The following is an 18,549-nucleotide window of genomic DNA, read 5'->3' as shown; positions in this document are numbered from 1 at the left end:
CACGTCGAAAAGGAATTCCAGGGAGTTTGGTGATAGGAGTTAGCGCTGTCCATGGTGCTGAATTAACGCTGTTTTTCAAACACTGCTCTCTCTCTCTCTCTCTCTCTCTCGCGTCGTTTTAACAGTATATGCTAGTCCTCCACCACCCTCTCTTCTCCCACCAGCTTACAGGTTCACTTCATATAACTTGTGATAGGGACAGGACGGACGGCTTCGCGCAGGTTGAATGAGTGTGAAGGTATTTTGCTGATTGCACGGAAAGGGAACGCTACAGCAACCAATAGCGTGTGCTCGCTCGTCTTTTTTTTTAATCTCCTGAAAATCCACCCACCTCAGAAATCTGGCAGAAATGTTACCATCAGCTTTTCCCGGTGAGAGCATGCCCCTCTGAACAACGTATGTCTTTAAGAGCATCTACGGGGGAGTGTCTCCGTTATTTCATCACTAGCAAGACTGGCTCGGGGCTAGCGCACACAAACCACTGGAACTAAACCTTTGGGAGACGACGCACTATTGGAGCTATTTTCTACCAACCAAGGATATAGCGCGACTTGGATAAGCCTCGTGTTATGCGTGAAGATGGATTCGCGGAGTGTGTCCTGGCTGTATGCATTTAGTGTGACGATGCTGTCCGCTTTAGGTTCCGCACTGGCAGCCAACAACTGTAAGTTAACTCTGTGACATGTTTGATGTAATTGCTGATGTATGTTATGTCGTGGTGTGAGTTTAAAAACAATACAAACTGTATATTAGGGTACGTACCCTTGCTGTAAGCCAAATACACATTTACCATGCGCTAACATCTATGAATATACCGCGTTACAACATTTGTCACAGATGGAAAAGTTAAATTTGTGCGTGGCTTGGTTTCGAACTCTAAAAAAGATAAACTGCATGAGTCTCTTATTGATACCCGTCTTCCCCCATCTAAAGAGACGAGCCTTCTTATAGCTTCCTTATTCATGCCTAGTGTGTCACAGGGGTGCTAGATTTAATGAGGGCACTGGCAACAATTCCAAATTGGGCAGTTTTCTGAGGGACAGACGCGGTGCAGACGCAGGAACACTGGCCTTTAGGACTGACCTTAAAAATGCAGCCTCTGAAGTATTGGATCTCTGAGTGTTGCGCAGACATCCGTCTCTCTTTCTCTCTCACTATTGGGTGCCCTCTCTCTCTCCCAATATACTTCCAATATACTCTGCTCTCGCTCCTTCGCTCTCGTTCACCTTCACGTTGTAAACATGATCGATCTGGTAAAGTTCAATTAAGTGTAGTCATTCCATTGAATGACAAGTAGCTCACGGCAGCGTTATTTACAACGGACTTCTCTGAACTGTGCAAGACGGTATATTGTTATTTCACATTTAAACCTTGACAACAGCGGTTTGCCTCTGGCTTAATTTATTTATAGTCCCGCCAATCCAGCCAGCCATAGAACCATATCATTACGCTTCAAACAATACTGTCCTGCAAGTGAAACCCGGCGCAGTCTCTGAAGAAATATCTCATAGGCAACAATTCTGAAGGCATATTGCTATGTGATTTTAGACACCTTATATTGTGTCGCATTACTCGGGCAGTGTCGCTAGGGTACACTGTCTCCCCGCGCACGCTCAAGATCGATCCAGTAAGGTTTCCATTACCGGCCAAGAGAACGCCCCCACAGTATTTAGGCAATGCATGCCAAGTTGATTTTTGAAGCAGAACATTGAATATTCCTCGGTCACGGTGATATCGTTATTGAGAAACCAGATAAGCGCACGACATCCCAGCTTGTGATGTCAAGCATTTCCAGCCGTGCCCGTGTGAAGCATGCAGATATCTTGAGATAAATTGAGTGTAACTGTTTCAATCGAGCGTGACAATTCCCACACGTCCATCCCACATATCCGTCTTAACTTGGCTAACAGTGATGAATTCCCCATCCACCGGAAAACATCTTCCGAAAGCAAAAATCCTGCGTGACACTTAAAGGCCCAGTGATTTGAGACAGTCTGCCAAGTATTAGCTACCTCAACATATTGTTGAAATGCCTGAAGTACATAAAAAAAATCTAATCAACAAACACGTGAATGCGTTGTTACGTAAATGTTTGAAGGCAGAAATTAGGCCTAATCTGTGCCCCCCCCCCCCCCCCCCATTATAATGAATTATGTTTTCTCCAAAGCCATACCACCAATTCACACAATTACTACTTCAGCAACACAGACAAAGGTTTAATGAGCATACATTTCCATAAAGTCATGCTCTGTCACGAACTATGACCATTGGCTAGAAACCATGGCAGGATTTGGATACTCTGTTAAGCCACGAGCACCAAGTTCAGCTGGCTATCCAATACATAGCTGTGTTCGTGGAGTTGCTACTTGTTTTGATGATTCCTTTTGGTGATTTCAGTACTAACAAAGTCATACATACAGTAATTACTCTGGGATCTTGCCACAGAAGCAGATGTGCTGTCATTTTATTCATTTACTTTTTTTTTTATTTAGCTTGTTCTTATTAATTAATACGTGTTTGTTGTGGGGTGTGTGCTGAGCACGTAAGGCAGGCTCCCCCTCACAGGTGCTATCTACCACAATGTGCACAGTGTCTGGAGCATTTTGAAAAAAGATCAAAGACTCTCCGCTGGCCTTTTTGCATGTCTAATTATGCGCGCTCGGTCTACATCCCACCTTTCCAAAGCGTTCAGACACACACCGACAACTCGTGAAAGCTGCAAACGTTTCATCATCTGCATTTTGCACTGCTAATATTTAACTTGTTTCACACAGCACGCTCACACCCACACACACACCCCACACCACAATTGCTGCCTCAAAATTGTGTTAAATATCTTGACAAAGACCTCATTTCAGATTGTAATCAGATAATGAGACCTTGAAAAGGATTTTCAGACAAGCTCTGATTCTTCAAGATGAGACAGGCTTCAGAGCAGATGGAGAATGGCATTGGCTTGACATTCTCACAGAGGAAAAAAACACATTCATAAACAGTTTTAAAAGGAGATATTGTCACTTTAATGGTGTCCTTTCATACTGCAGGCTTTTCAAAGAGCCCTTCTTAACCGGTGCCAAGACAGCGGCCAGTGATGGACTGTTTGGGACGGCTGCTGGGCTCTGGCATTTTTTGTTTATGACTCTTCCAGGGAGAGTGTGTGCGGCACGGAATGTAAAGCGCATGGAACAGGATGAAAATCACATCTCTGTGCCGCAAAAATGGTTTAGTCTGTGGCCTAGATTTAGCTTTGATCGTGCCAGTCTCGCCTGCCTGTCTGATGACTTTGCGGGAAGGAAATCAAATACCCTCTTTAATTAACTCCTCAAACAAGTTAAGGACCAACCGAGTTATCACACTGCAATGTGACAAAAAAGTTGTGTTTGCTACTTAGTATTTTCACAGATAACAGTCTCGTAGAATAAAGATATGTGCAAGCATGATTGGTGTGTGTTTATGTGTGTATGTCTTGAATGTGTGTGTGAGTGTGTGTCTTGAATGTGTGTCACTTCCTGTCCAAGATGGTGGCAGGTTGCAGGTGATGTGCAGGTTAACTCCAAACTGTTGTTCTTGTAAAATCTAAACAACTGCACCCGTTGTAATTGCCATCGTTAATGTAATTTGTGCAGACATGATACATTGGCAACTTCTGTGTGTGTGTGTGTGTTTGTGTGTGTTTGTCTTAAGTGTGTGTGTGTGTGTGTCAGAGAGAGAGTGTGTGTGTGAGAGAGAGAGAGAGTGTGTGTGTGCATGTGTTTAAGTGTGTGTGTGTATGAATGAATGACTGAGTGAGTGAGGGCATTCACATGCCTGCAGTGTTCCGAGGGAGCCGCGGGATTGAATGGACGGTGGCCAGGGACAGAGTAATATCTCTGTCAGCTAGGCTTGCCGCAGGCTGCTTCTTCTCCCCCGAGTGGAGTGGAAGTCATCGCCTGGCCACTGGTTCACTTTCCAATCCAATAACTGTCTCTGAGTCGGCAGCACAAGTGTCAAATGGATCGCCGGCTCAAAAAGTGGACGCTGTGCTGTGCGCTGCGGAGTGGGCGAAAGGGTCTACACGGGGGAGATTTGTGGCCCGTTTCCTCTCATTACCCGGGCCTCCTCTGCCCACTCCAACCTCCATAGAGCCCAATAAAGGATACACTTGCTTGAATTGTTTTGTTTTGATCAGGGGGGTCATTCACAGTACAGGAGGAGGTGCTGGCCTATACAGCCTGCCAATACTGAAGAGATGTGCTACAGTGAGCATGAAACAATGTGAAGAACACTGAGAGGTCCTCTAATCCACATCAGGGGACTCTTTCTTTCTTTCTTTCTTTCTTTCTTTCTTTCTTTCTTTCTTCTTTCTTTCTATCTTTCTTTCTTTCTTTCTTTCATTTATTTAGTTTTCCTTCCTCCCTCCCGTCATTTCTCTTTCTCTCCCCCACCCTCCTCTCCCCCCTCTCTCTTTCTCTCTTTAAACTTCTTCTCTCTGTCTTTCTTCCAAATGAATCATACCCTTTCATCCAAAGCAACTAACAGCATAGCCGGGAGGCGTACACCCATCAGTCTATATCCTGCCTGCCAGATTAACCTCTGAGCTCAGCACTAACAGCAAACGCTCTCACTCTGCATCTGTGCATCTGTGCGCGTGATGCCCCCACTGCCGCCGCCGCCTGCTTTTGTCACATTGTGTGTAGTGACACAGTCCCAATCCCAGATCCAGAGTCCAAATAAATGCGCTCCCTAAAGTGTCGATGCAAATGAGGCGTGCTCAGCTCAGCAGCGCTGGGGTGCCCATTGGATGCCCGCAGGATGCCAGTTTGGGCTGCACCCAGCTGGCGCCGCATGTCCTGCAGGTATTTGCTGCCACCACTACCCCCACCCCCTCACACACACACACACACACATACACACACGCACACACACATACACACACGCACGCACATACACAAACAGAAGCACACTCTCCACCTGATTTAAATAATTACTTCTCTTTCCTGGCTCCAGAATTAATGGGATGAATCAGGCAGTTGTGTGTGTGTGTGGCGGGAGAGCCGGCCGAATACTCATGGAGAGCCACCCACCCACCCACCCTCACTTTCACCCAGCGGTTGTACTGCAAGCTAAAGCCTACATCCCCAAGCACACACACACACACACACACACACACACACACACACACACACACACAAACATGTACACATACACACATACCATGCACAACAGAAAACAGCAGCAGTTGAATGATACGGCCCAGATCTCAAGCAAGGCCATTTTTTGTTTTCAGTGTACGGACATGAATAGGTTTTAATGGAACATATATGAGAAAAACTGTTCAGTTTCAGAATCTCTCTCTCTTTCTCTCTCTCTCTCTCTCTCTTCAATCATATACTGACTAGCATGAATCACTCTCCTCACCACACAGAAAACAGTTTCAAAAGAGGGTCATATCTCCATTTTCACCTGCAACACATGCAAAGCATTTCACCCCCCCTACCTACCTCCGCTTCTGTCTCCTTGTTGTCCTCTTTGCTTTGGGAGAAGAAGAACATGTAAATGCACTCTTCCCTGTCTGATGATTACTCCATATTTTAGATGTAACATCTTGTAAACAAATCTCCCTCTGATGCTAGCAGCAGAGTTCGCAATGTACTTACTGTTTATTCAAAGAGACAGGATGTATTAAAGACATTAGGGATAAGAGTGAGTCTGTGCAATAGTTTCCTCATCCCACCCCTATGAAAGACATGTTAACCTAGAAACCAGCGGCCTCTATATTTATCCTCATATTGAAGTTCTTTTCTGTCGATAAAATATTAATGCGAAATCCTCATTTTTGTTCCAAATTCCTTTGTCAAAGGCGTGTATATTCAAATTGCTGTCGTCGGATACTCAAGTACGTGTTAAGTGGGGCAAGCTCTGGAATAATATCCTTGCATCGACTATATTTGCTTTGCACAGGAGATTTTAATCAGTTCGGACGGTAAATACTGGTCTCTGTTTCACCGGGGGACCTACAGAGTAGTAAAGCAAGCACCATTTCATTTAGCCGGCATCCACTTGAGAGGGATTATGACTTTTTATTTTATGCTCTAGGCTGTAGTGGATAGAGCTAATTTTCTCACCACGGACTTTGGCAATTTGTATTTGAAACAAAAAATTGAAAGGGATACAGGGGCGAGAGAGTGAGTGAGAGAGAGAGAGAGAGAGAGAGAGAGAAAGAGAGAGAGAACATTTCTTCATTTAGCAGTTGGTCTACATCACATTTGCTCCTGGTCAAATGGAGGGAAACAATTTCTGCATGTAATAAGCTTTGAAATGGACCTCCGGCATTCGCTAGCTGTGAATAGAAACAGCGCCGTGCTGATATAATATGACTCACTGTTGGAGCTGCTTTTCCTCTCTCCTATCCACACACCCATCCATGCAGAGCGAGGACTGTAAAGGGAGGGCTGCATCGTGTGCTATTTACACTTACAATGAGGCCCTAATAGCCTCATTATGGCCATGCAGCCCCTGGTCCAAAATACTGACTAGAGAAGATCTCTGGAAAAGACAAACTCGATGCTTTACACAGAAAGCAGGGGACTCTGGAATAGATGTGGTCCTGTACAGGTCCTGATTGACTGCACGTAGGCCAGATTAGGAGCAGATTACTTTATTGTGCTTTTTTACTGTGCATATAATGTTGGGTCTTTGTTAGGGTATGACATTTTTTGTGATAACTTTTTATGTGGCCGGATGTTGCTGTATTCCCGTATTTTACCGTATGCATGCTGTTGGTTCTTTGTGAGGACGTGTCTTGTATGTGTTTTATTTAAGGCTGTGAGAGCCAGAGTATTTCATCGTATTCTCAATACGCATGACATTAAACTTGAACTTGGATCAAGAGCTTGTCTGCTTTCTAGATAGATCAGAGCCGGATCAGAGCCAGAGGCGTGCCGGATCAGAGCCAGAAGCGTGCCGGATCAGAGCCAGATCAGGGGCAGATTTGGGCCAGTTCATGACTGGATCTGGACCAGATCAGGGCAGGATCTGGCGTTTGTTTGCGATCTAGATAAGAGAGTTCATATCATCATCAGCAGCAGCAGCACAGGCACTTTGTGCATTTGCGCGACGCCGGCCGGCTCCCTTGCTCTCTCACTGGCTCACACTGCAGTCTGGACGGTTGCCGTCTCTTTAGTCGACTCGTGTGTGCCGCTACCCCTGCCCCTGCCTGCCGTCTCCTGTTCCTGCCGGCAGCCACCTTTCCCTGCCTGCAGAAGCCTTTCCCTTCCTCCACGCGTCTTTCCCTGCCGGCAGCTACATTTTCCTGCCTGCCAGAAGCCTTTCCCTACCTCCACACGTCTTTCCCTGCCGGCAGCTACATTTTCCTGCCTGCAGCCGCCTTTCCCTGCCTGAATCAACAGACGCATCTGCACAGCGCAAATAAAAAGCATTTCATTGCCGATGCTATCTCATGACAGGGCAGCTAATAGACCAATCAGGAACATATCAAAGGGGGGGACATTAAAGCAGCTGGGATGATCTATCTGCAGGCCTCAGACCCCGCTTAAACAGAGGTCTGTTGGAGATAACAAATTGAATGTTATGAATATCAATTCCCTGTCTGGCTGTGTCATGATGAGCTGTCAACAGACACTAATGGAGACCTGCAGTTGGTGTGTGGCATGTGTAAAACTCACAGACTATTTTGATAATGGAAAGTAATAGCATTAAGAGACTAAAAGTAATTATGAAATGGAATGAGTCATTTTTGTTGTCACAAATGCTTGGATTTACAGCGATTTAACTCGAAAGGCATGACTAATAAAGCAGTACAATATTTTGCACTTTGCGATCAGTTGACCAATTTCTGGGATTGGTTTTCCACCTGCTTGTAGCCACTCCAGATTATCAACAAATGCAGATGCAAATGCAGATAAACTGTAGGTGTGGAACCATTAAAAACACTGACTGCATCTTAACAATGCAAAACCATCACAACAAATTCTTCCTCAATAATGGTATCGTCATGCAAGTGATATATATATATATGATGTATCATTTAGTGAAATAAAATAACCAGAAATGAACAGTATGATATATCATTTTAACAAAAATAAATAAATTAACAGTATTCATTTTATAGGTTCTGTAGTTCTGTAGACATTTATTTTTCAGCCTGTTTGACACCTAAGTTTAAACAGAACAAATCAAAGTACTCAAAGGTAGTGCCCCCCCCCCCCCTCTCTCTCTATGCAAAGCTCTATGCTCATTTATTTTTCAAAGCATTTGCATGAGGAGTAATGAACCAGTAACTCTTGAGATGATGGCCCACACTCGGGATTCCCTGACGGACATTATTCCATCCATTAGTTAACATGAATGAACCATTAATTTAGGAATTAATAAACCATAAGTCAGGTTAAATGCCGAAGTCTATGGTTTATTAACGTGTTACGGATTATTAATAAATCTACCCAAGCTGAGAACATCACAGCAGTTTTCACTTAACTAATGTCATTTAATGGCATCAGTTAACATGAACAAACCATATTTGAAGATTGCATGCTGATAAACCTTAAATATAAAGTTCAGTGCTTAATAATACTTTGCTCATAACAGTACAGCATGTTGGTCTTCATGGCCAAAACAGACATATTCCACACAGCTCCTATTGACTCTTTTAGCAGAGTACATGCTACATGGCTGCACATGGTACAAAGCAACTTGCAATGCAGATAATGCAAATTCCTTACCAGTCTTGTGTGTGTGTGTGTGTGTGTGTGTGTGTGTGTGAATTTGTTTTATTTTTTTATTTTTTATTTATATACTTTTTTGATCCCGTGAGGGAAATTTGGTCTCTGCATTTAACCCAATCGGTGAATTAGTGAAACACTAAAACAGCACACAGTGAACACACAGTGAGGTGAAGCACACACTAATCCCGGCACAGTGAGCTGCCTGCTACAACGGCGGCGCTCGGGGAGCAGTGAGGGGTTAGGTGCCTTGCTCAAGGGCCCACTGGTCGGGGCTCGAACCGGCAACCCTCCGGTTGTCCAGAGTCTTAACTAGTGGGCCACGGCTGCTGAATTGCACCTGTGATCAATGTGTTGTTAGCAGTTGCTCTACAGGTGTGTTATTCCCTCGGCTATATTTCACCAGGCTAGTGTTTTTTTTAATGAGATAGGACAGTGGAGGATGACAGGAAATGGGAGAGAGAGTCGGGGTGGGATCCGGAAAGGACCACGGGGCGGGAACCGAACCCAGGTTGCCGGCGTACGGTGGAGGTGCCCCAGCCAGAGGGGCCACCAGGCTAGTGTTTTAATTCATGCCCATTATTAGCAACTGTTTTGCCAAATATGCATCTATGGTGTAGACTGGGCCTGAGGTGTGTGTGTGTGTGTGTGTGTATGTGTGTGTGTGTGTGTGTGTGTGTGTGTGTGTGTGTGTGTATCTATGGTCTAGACTGGGCCTGAGGTGTGTGTGTGTGTCTGTGTGTGTATGTGTGTGTGTGTGTGTGTGTGTGTGTGTGTGTATCTATGGTGTAGACTGGGCCTAATGTTCTTATTACCTTCATAAAGGAGAGACAACAGATAAATCAGTCTCCTTTGATCTTTCAAAGATACTTTTCTTTGCCCCAAAAATGGCTTTATTACTGACAGTAATTTCCTCCACTGCAAAATTAATGTCAGTAAACAATGGGGTTGTTGTGTAGATACGCTGTCTAGATCAGACAGATAAACGTAAGATGCCCCCCCCCCCCCCCATGAATATCATCATAGGACAAAATAAATCCATAACATTACATAAACAACACATGCTTGTCGAAAGGCCTGCACTGTAAGGACACTGCGTTGGGAACTCATCACAAGTTTCCGTACTAGCAGTGATAGTGAACAGATTTCCATGTAATCAAGTCCTGTGTATAAACTGAGGTGACATTAAGAATAGAGTCTGCAAACAGAATGAGTACAGTATGTACAGATTTGTATTCTTACAGTAATACCCTGGATGTGGAGGGCTGTCCAAGTAGGGTTTTTTTTTGGCTCATGAATCTAAAAAGGAAGAACCAGTCCACATGAGCAAGCTGTTTTTTTCCTGATATTCAACCATTTGGGTTGCTGCTATTTCCAGCATCTTACAGATAGATGCACCCTATAGTTATTGCTGCATTGAATGCATTTCTTTTTTTCTTTTTTTACTTTTACACCTTTTATCTGGTCTTCAGATGAGGCAACATAGTCATTCCTTCCAGAAGTGTTGGTGCTAGTGCGTTTTTTCCCCCATTGTGTTTCTTGAGAAGAATCAGGATGAGTTTTACCGCAAGTCTTCATCAGATAAGAAACCTGATCCACTCATGCTCAGTCTTGCATCATCCGCACAGCTCCTAGCCAGCCAGCGGAGCAGCAGCAGTCAAACCAGGTCAGATTAAATTTGCACATGCCGTAAGCGCGGTGAGGAAGTGTGGCCGAGGAACTCGCGGTTAATTAACACATCGTAATGAATAACGTCTCCACATTTCCTTTACCGATAGATATCCGATTGTACTGCGCAGCTTCGATCGAGAGAGAAACAAAAGAGAGGGCGGGGGAGATGAAAATTGAATGTGTTTTCTCTTCTTAATCAATACGGATAGCCGGGTTGCTGTGTCTCAACCAGTCATTTTATCCTGAAAAACTGCAGGCAAATGGAGTTAGGGATAGCATTAGCGCGGCCCCAGTCCTCATGCTTTAATCTGCCCACATGTTGGCGGGGGGCTTTATCTCGGAGAACATGATTAAACAGATCTTACACGTGTCTGGTGCTGTCATTCAATGCTTGAGTAATTAAAGGGCTTCGATTTAGGGCATGTCCTCATGCTACTTTCAATCAAGGGAGCACAAGTTTCACGGAACGGAAATTATCAGAGTTTGACCTCACATGATCTGAACTTTGACATGAGGGGGCATGACACCTAGCCTGGGAGTACTGTAGGAAAATGAAATTGAGCTGAAGTACGTAGACAGGTGGAGCCAGGCTACATGACATCAACACTATAGGGCAATAGCTCGTATAGCTTTATATGATGATAATGATGATGATATTACTATTGCTATAATCAAACAGATGCAGGCATGAACACACACACACACACACAAGGGGGGAGAGAGAGAGAGAGAGAGAGCACTAGTTTGCTTCAATATTAAGTAATATTACATTTAATTTCTACAATTTTACTACTAGTCATTAAATTACTGAAATAATTTAATCAATGAAATACAAAGGTAAGCATTAACAAAGTATTACAGTTTTTTTCAATTGTTTACACGCAATTTTGAAAACCGTGTTTTTTTTTTTTCAAAATATAATCACAATTATCCAAACACCACACTCAATTTGCATAATTCCTAGATTGTTTGCAAAATGACACACTTCAGTCAAAACATACACACTTCAGTCAAAACATATACACATATTTGTGAAAATGCTATTAGTTTTCATTTAACCAACACAGTCCTCAATGATCAGACACTATTGCCGCCAGTTCCACACTGCTGTGATAAATAAAAAACACGTTTGTAAAAAAACTAATTTTAGGAAATAGCATGTGCTAGATTTTTGGCCAGACATTGTTATGTAAGGGATAATTTAGATGGCAATAGTGACAAACCCACGACATTCTTCATGATTAGTTTGAGATATACTGTAGGGAGAATGTACACAAATAGGCCTACTATAAACCTACCAAGCACTGCACAACCCTGATGCTGCAGACTGAATATTTCAAGTATTTATTTCAATTTATTTCAAGTATTTCTTACCATAATCAGTTACAGTAATCAACCAACAATGAAATCAATGAAACAAATAAAATCTGTAGACAAATAAAAATTACTGCATGAAGTACATACACTTTGACTCTGAAGAAAAACTAAGCAACAAGAATAGTGTAACTATTCATCATCTCTCTGTCTGCCTCTTCCTCTATCTCCTTCTCATCTTCCTCTACCTGGGCCTCCTCTACCTCCTTCTCCTCTTCCTCTACCTCCTTCATCTCCTCTTTGAGCTCCCCCTCTCATTATCACTCTTCTTCTTCTTCTAGCTCCTTCCATTTTTGTTGAAGACAGGTGAACTCAACTGCTGCCTTTTATAGCACACCTGAGTGCTGCGTTTTCAAATTAGCACATGTGTGCTTCCACAACTGGTGGATGTGATTATCCAATTCGTTCATTAGTGTGGTCATTGGCGATCCGGGGCTTTGTAATGACAAGGAAGTAACCTCACAATCCTTATCTGTGTCTAAGGTGTGAAAATGTGTGTAGAGTTTTACAAATCACTGTGTGTAATGTTTTGCAAAAAGGTTGAAGCAGACATTGTGTGTAATGTTGTGCTAATCTGTGGAGGTGTTTTGCTCCTTGGAGTAGAATTTTGCAAATTGTGTGGAAATTTTTATTTTAATGTATAAACAAACGGAAAAACCGTAATGACCTAATGCTATTTCATATTTGTACATATTTAGCTTTGTAGTGGTATTTGTATTCATGCATGACTATGTATAGACAGTCATTGGTATGCATAGATATGCAGAGATTTCATTTCTAGAATTTAAGGCATAATAAATGTGTTAATTAATTATTTATGTTAACAGACACACAGGCAGACATACAGTACATCCCGTGCATAGAGACACATACATACGCTTTAATAGAGACAGACATACAAACAGACATGCAGAATACATACATACATACATACATACTGTACATACAGAGGCATGGAACCCGTTGTACTGTAGAGAATAGATGAAGAGAGTGCAGTGAGCCGCTAGCTCTCCCATTGCTCCCTGTGTTGGTTCACAGGCGTAATCGTCCACCAATAAAGGCTCGGCGTTGAGTTCAGTGTTCTGTGTTCTGTTTCAGAACTGTTGTTGTGTGTGTGTACATTTGTGTGTGTGTGTGTGTGTGTGTGTGTGTGTGTGTGTGTTACCTTGACCGCATGAGTTCTGCAGGTAGCTCACTAGTAGCCTCATAGAGGCTGGATAGAGGCTGGCACACCATGAAAGATGCATGTTCTTCCCACAGTGAGAAACCCCCAGCAGCATTTTGATTACCAGAACAGACTGTGAATCACACATTCTCTGTCTCTATCTCGCTCTCCCTCTCTTTCTCTCTCTTCATGTCTCTCTCTCCCTACCCACCCTCTCTCTCTCTCTCTATATATATATATATATATATATATATATATATATGTATCTCTCTCCTTTCCTCTCTTTCTCCTTCTCTCTCTCCATGTCTCTCTGTCTCTCTCACTTTATAAATGTGTGTGTGCAGCGGTGGTGTTGGTTGTAAGGTGCAAAAAGCCTCTTAGGGATTACATTAGAGTGGAGCCTTCACCATGCCAAGCCCAGGTCAGGAGGCATAGCCATAAACCATTAAAGCTGAAAATAAAATAAAAAAAAGAAAGAAAAATGCTAGTGGGAGCACCTGTGTGTGTGTGTGTGTGTGTGTGTGTGTGTGTGAGAAAGAAAGAGAAAAAGAGGAGTAGAGAGACAAGTGAATGGTGGACGCTGGAGAACGAGAGAGAGAGAATGATAGATTAGGAGAGAAGGAAAAGAGGAGGATAGAGAGAGAAGCTCGGGGGAGAGAAAGAGAGAATTGGAGAGAAGGAGGTGGTGAGGAGAAAATGGAGGTTCACGCCGCGGCCTGATGCACAGCTTCTCCATCAAACAGAGCATGAGATTAGCGTTCAGCATCAGCAACGGGAACGGCGTGACGGTGGTGGCTGTGTGTGCAGCAGTAGCCGTGGCGACAGGGGTGGGCATCCTCTAATAGCCATCCTCTCATTCTTTTAAGCCACACTTGTGGGAGCTTTGGACTGTTTAAACTCAGCACAGCACAGCACAGCAGAGTGGAGCGCAGTGCAGCAGCAGCAGCTGCAGCAGCAGTAGACAGCCCCGGCTCGTGCATTAGGCTGGAGCAAGCGAGGGAGGCCAATGCATGTTTAATGTGTGGCAGCCGCCGTCATGTCACACCGTCTCAACCTCACCGGAGGAAGCCTCGGTGGTTTCCGGCCGTTACGCCAGCGCCCCCCCCCCCTCCCACACACACACACACACACACTCATGCCCCATGGGGGAGAAACACCTGAGAGACCAAACGCCGGGAGTTGGCCCAAGTAGCTGCTAAACACCTGGGCAGACAGAGCAGTACGTTTGTGGGACCAGGGGTGGTTTTGGGGAGGTGGATGTATTGCTGCTGACTAAGGGAGGAGGGCATTCTGTAAACATGAATGTTTAATCCCCCGTACATTTGATCTTCCTCTCCCTCCTTAGCTTGCGTAAGAAACCACGGATATCTACCACCACGTATTGTTCTGACAAGGTTGAGGTGTGATCTCGGCGGGTGCAATTATACGTTGCACATTTTCAAAAACACGAAAAGGGATTTTAACAGTCCAATGAGCCGTGAATCATCTAAACTGCCTTTGGCAGCGCTGCGATGCTTTCTTGCCATTTTTAGTCTTGCCTTGCATCGCCTTGTAAGTGTGTCCCCAGATGTGTGTATTATTCTTTTTTTGCCTTTCACACACACACACACACACACACACACTCTGTCTTGTGAGCTTATAGCTTCTGACAGGCACATCAGCACATTTAGTGTTTCTTTGTGCCTGGTGACGTGGCTGTTTGATGTGGTTTCTGAGGGCTGTTTTTCTCTACCCGTTTTTAGATGACTGGCTGTGTGTGTGTGTGTGTGCGTGCGTGCGTGTGTGTGTGTGTGTGTGCATAGCCCCTCGGTTCCGTGTTGATGATGAGGCGAGTAGACTTGTGTTTCCTCAGACTCCATCTCTAGCTCATTAACCTGGTTTCTCAGGCCCCACTCTGCTCAGCTTGGGCCAGTCACACCTCCTCCACGCAGGGGGACACATCACAGGGGAGAGGAGCGGAGCAGAGGGGAGGGGAGGGGAAGGGGGGGAGTCACACCTCCTCCACACAGGGACACACACACAAGGGCGAAGGGCTACCGCAGGCAAATGTGTCTGAACCAGCTGCCGCCAGGGAAACACTCTGCAAGAATCTGTGTGTGTGTGTGTGTGTGTGTGTGAGTGGAATGTGTGTGGGTGTGCATGTGTGTATACTTGAGTGCATGTGTGTGTGTGAGAGAGCTGTGTGTATCTATGTCTGTGTGTGTGTGTGTGTCTTATATGTGCTACTGAGCGTGTGTGTATCAGGAGGATGTGTGTAAATTTGGATCTGTTATGTGAATGTGTGCACACTTAAGTTTGTGTGGAAGCTATGTGTATCTATGTCTGTGTGTGTGTGTGTGTGTGTGTGTGTGTGTGTGTGTTTGTGCGAGTGGCGTGAAGAGACTGCAGTGAAGAGCAGGTGGATGAGCTAACTGTTTTCTCAGTCCCGCGGCGCAGGGGAGTGAGATAATTCCCCCACCCCACCCCACCCCACCCCACCCTCCTTCTTCTTGTTTTGCATTTCCATCGTGTCTGAGCTCCGTGCGCTGAACAGAGACTCAGACGGAGTCGGACTCGGCGGGGGTTTGCCACGGCTGGGCACAGTGTGGGTTGGCCGCAGTGTGCGGGGGGGAGAACATGCTTGTTTGTGTGGCTGCCCACATTCATATGTATGAGTCCCTATGCCGTCCGGATCTCTGTCCACTGATGCAGGTTATCCACCTGAAAGGAACCGCCGTCTCAGTCCATCACGTTCAGAAAGACAGAAAGAAAGAGAAAGAGAGAAAGATATTGTCCAGAAGTTAAACACGCCGGGGGGGGGGGGGAGAGCACATATTTGCTCTCCCCTGCACATCCGAGCTGTTGGCGAGTTCTAATTAGCTTTTCTCCCTCTGTAGATGAGAGGCAAAGTGGTGATTGGGAGGGGAGGGGGGTACTCGGGGGGTGGGAAGGTCGTTGAAAGCCAGGAACCGGGCGATCTGTGGTCCGCTGAGCTATAGTATGCTCTCTCTGAAGTCTCACTGAAGCTGGCAGGAGTGTGTGTGTGTGTGTGCGTGTGTGCGCATATGTGTGTGTGTGTGTGTGTGTGTGTGTGTGTGTGTGTGTGTGTGTGTGTGTGTGTGTAACAGAGGGCACTGATAGCTTCAGGCCATTCTCCTTCTGACCTTAGAACGACTTCTTTATTCATTATTGCCATCTCTCTCTTTTTCACACTCGTTCACTCTGCTTCTGTTCCATTTTCTTTCTCACTTTCATTTATGCTCTAACTTATTTTCACTCTCTCTGTCACTCTCTCTCTTTCCTACTCAATCTTTCCATCTCAATCGCTCTGTCCCCCCTTCCTCTCACCTCACTCTCTCCATCCCTCTATAGTTTTGTCTTTATCTCTCATTTCTTTCCTCTCTTTATCTCTCTCCTCCCCCTCTCTTATTTACTCCCTCCATCCCTATAGCTCTCTCCCTCTCTCTTTATACCTCCTCCCACCCCTCCATCTCTTTTTCTCTCTATGCCTCTCTCTTTCTTTCTCTCTCTTTCTTTCTCTCTCCCTTCGTCTTTCCTCTTGAAATTTGGACTCCATTTGTAAAACAGAGAGCGATGCCATTTGATGTCTCGCTCGTTCAGGAGGCTTTTGAAAGGTTAATTGGCTGCGTAATCAGCTCGGTGCGAGCGGGGCTGGAATGGGATCTCGGCGTGCTTCAAAACCCACTTTCATCCCCGAGCCCCCCTGCTCATCTCCACAGATGGCCACACACACGGGCCTGATAGATGTTGTCTGCTATCTGATAACAGATGTAAGAAGACTGGAGTTTTTTTTCCCACTCTTTCCTTTGCCATGTTCTATGGCCTACAGAGAGAGAGAGAGAGAGAGAGAGAGAGAGAGAGAGAGAGATGATAGAGAGAGAGAGAGAGAGAGAGAGAGAGTGATAGAGATGAGAGAGAGAGAGAGAGAGAGAGAGAGAGAGAGAGAGAGAGAGAGAAGAGAGAGAGAGAGATGTTAAATGTTGTGTTAAATAGTTTTTGGTTTTTCTCCTCCTTCTAGATTACTGCAACGGCCCACTGGTGGCGGCCTTGCCTCCGACGTCGTTTGAGAGCTCCTCAACATCCTCCAGCAGCCAGTCCTCTTATTTTGCCAAACTCAACAGACGAGATGGTGAGTGAGTGAGGGAGGGAAGGAGGGACTGAGTGAAGGGCAAAGATGAATGAGTGAGTGAGTGAGTGAGTTTACTGAGTGAGAAAGCAAGTGAGTGAGTGAGGAGTGAGTGAGTGAGTTTACTGAGTGAGAAAGCAAGTGAGTGAGTGAGTTTACTGAGTAAGAAAGCAAGTGAGTGAGATGCCTGTTTGAGTGAGTGAGTGAATAAGTGAGTGAGTGAGTAAGATAACTAAGTGAGTAAGGTAGTTAGAGAGTGAGTGACTGACTGACTGAGTAAGTACGTTAATGAGAGAGTAAATAAGTGAGAGAGTGATGACCTTGTAAGTGAGTTATTGAGTGAGTGAGTGAGTGAGTGAGTGAATGAGTGAGTTATTGAGAAGATGAATGTAAGTGAATGGTGTGGGTGAGTGAATTATTGAGTTATTGAGAAAACCACTGTGTGAGTGAGTTATTGAGTGAGTGAGTAAGTGAATGGTGATTGAGTGCATGAATAAGTTATTGAGAAGATGACTGTGTAAGTGAGTTATTGAGTGAGTGAGTGAGTGAGTGGATGGTGATTGAGTGCATGAATAAGTTATTGAGAAGATGACTGTGTAAGTGAGTTATTGAGTGAGTGAGTGAGTGAGTGAGTGAGTGAATGGTGATTGAGTGCATGAATAAGTTATTGAGAAAACCACTGTGTAAGTGAGTTATTGAGTGAGTGAGTGAGTGAGTGAGTGAATGGTGATTGAGTGCATGAATAAGTTATTGAGAAGATGACTGTAAGTGAGTTATTGAGTGAGTGAGTGAGTGGATGGTGATTGAGTGCATGAATAAGTTATTGAGAAGATGACTGTGTAAGTGAGTTATTGAGTGAGTGAGTTATTGAGTGAGTGAGTGAGTGAGTGAGTGAGTGAGTGAATGGTTATTGAGTGCATGAATAAGTTATTGAGAAGATGATTGTGTAAGTGAGTTATTGAGTGAGTGAGTGAGTGAGTGAATGGTGATTGAGTGCATGAATAAGTTATTGAGAAGATGACTGTGTAAGTGAGTTATTGAGTGAGTGAGTGAGTGAGTGAGTGAGTGAGTGAGTGAATGGTGATTGAGTGCATGAATAAGTTATTGAGAAGATGACTGTGTGAGTTATTGAGTGAGTGAGTGAGTGAATGGTGATTGAGTGCATGAATACGTTATTGAGAAGATGACTGTGTAAGTGAGTTATTGAGTGAGTGAGTGAGTGAGTGAATGGTGATTGAGTTCATGAATAAGTTATTGAGAAGATGACTGTGTAAGTGAGTTATTGAGTGAGCGAGTGAGTGAGTGAGTGAGTGAATGGTGATTGAGTGCATGAATAAGTTATTGAGAAGATGACTGTGTAAGTGAGTGAGTGAGTGAGTGAGTGAGTGAATGGTGATTGAGTGCATGAATAAGTTATTGAGAAGATGACTGTGTAGGTGAGTTATTGAGTGAGCGAGTGAGTGAGTGAGTGAGTGAGTGAATGGTGATTGAGT

The 18,549-nt window shown here is 44.5% G+C and overlaps 1 protein-coding gene across 1 annotated transcript in view; it reads left to right on the top strand.

Annotated features, from left to right (window-relative positions):
* Positions 1 to 230: 230 nt before the first annotated feature.
* cntnap5b (contactin associated protein family member 5b) overlaps positions 231 to 18,549 on the top strand; it is a 65,323-nt gene continuing 47,004 nt past the window's right edge. Inside the window, exons 1-2 of the mRNA XM_042079994.1 lie at positions 231 to 664; positions 16,949 to 17,059. Of these exons, the coding sequence (XP_041935928.1) occupies positions 580 to 664; positions 16,949 to 17,059 (196 nt within the window). The 5' untranslated portion in view covers positions 231 to 579. The remainder of the gene's footprint in view (positions 665 to 16,948; positions 17,060 to 18,549) is intronic.

Source organism: Alosa sapidissima, chromosome 23 (assembly GCF_018492685.1).
Source record: "Alosa sapidissima isolate fAloSap1 chromosome 23, fAloSap1.pri, whole genome shotgun sequence".
Lineage (NCBI taxonomy): Eukaryota > Metazoa > Chordata > Actinopteri > Clupeiformes > Clupeidae > Alosa > Alosa sapidissima.
The sequence above is the reverse complement of the archived record's forward strand: the minus strand, read 5'-3'. Positions and strand labels throughout refer to the sequence as shown.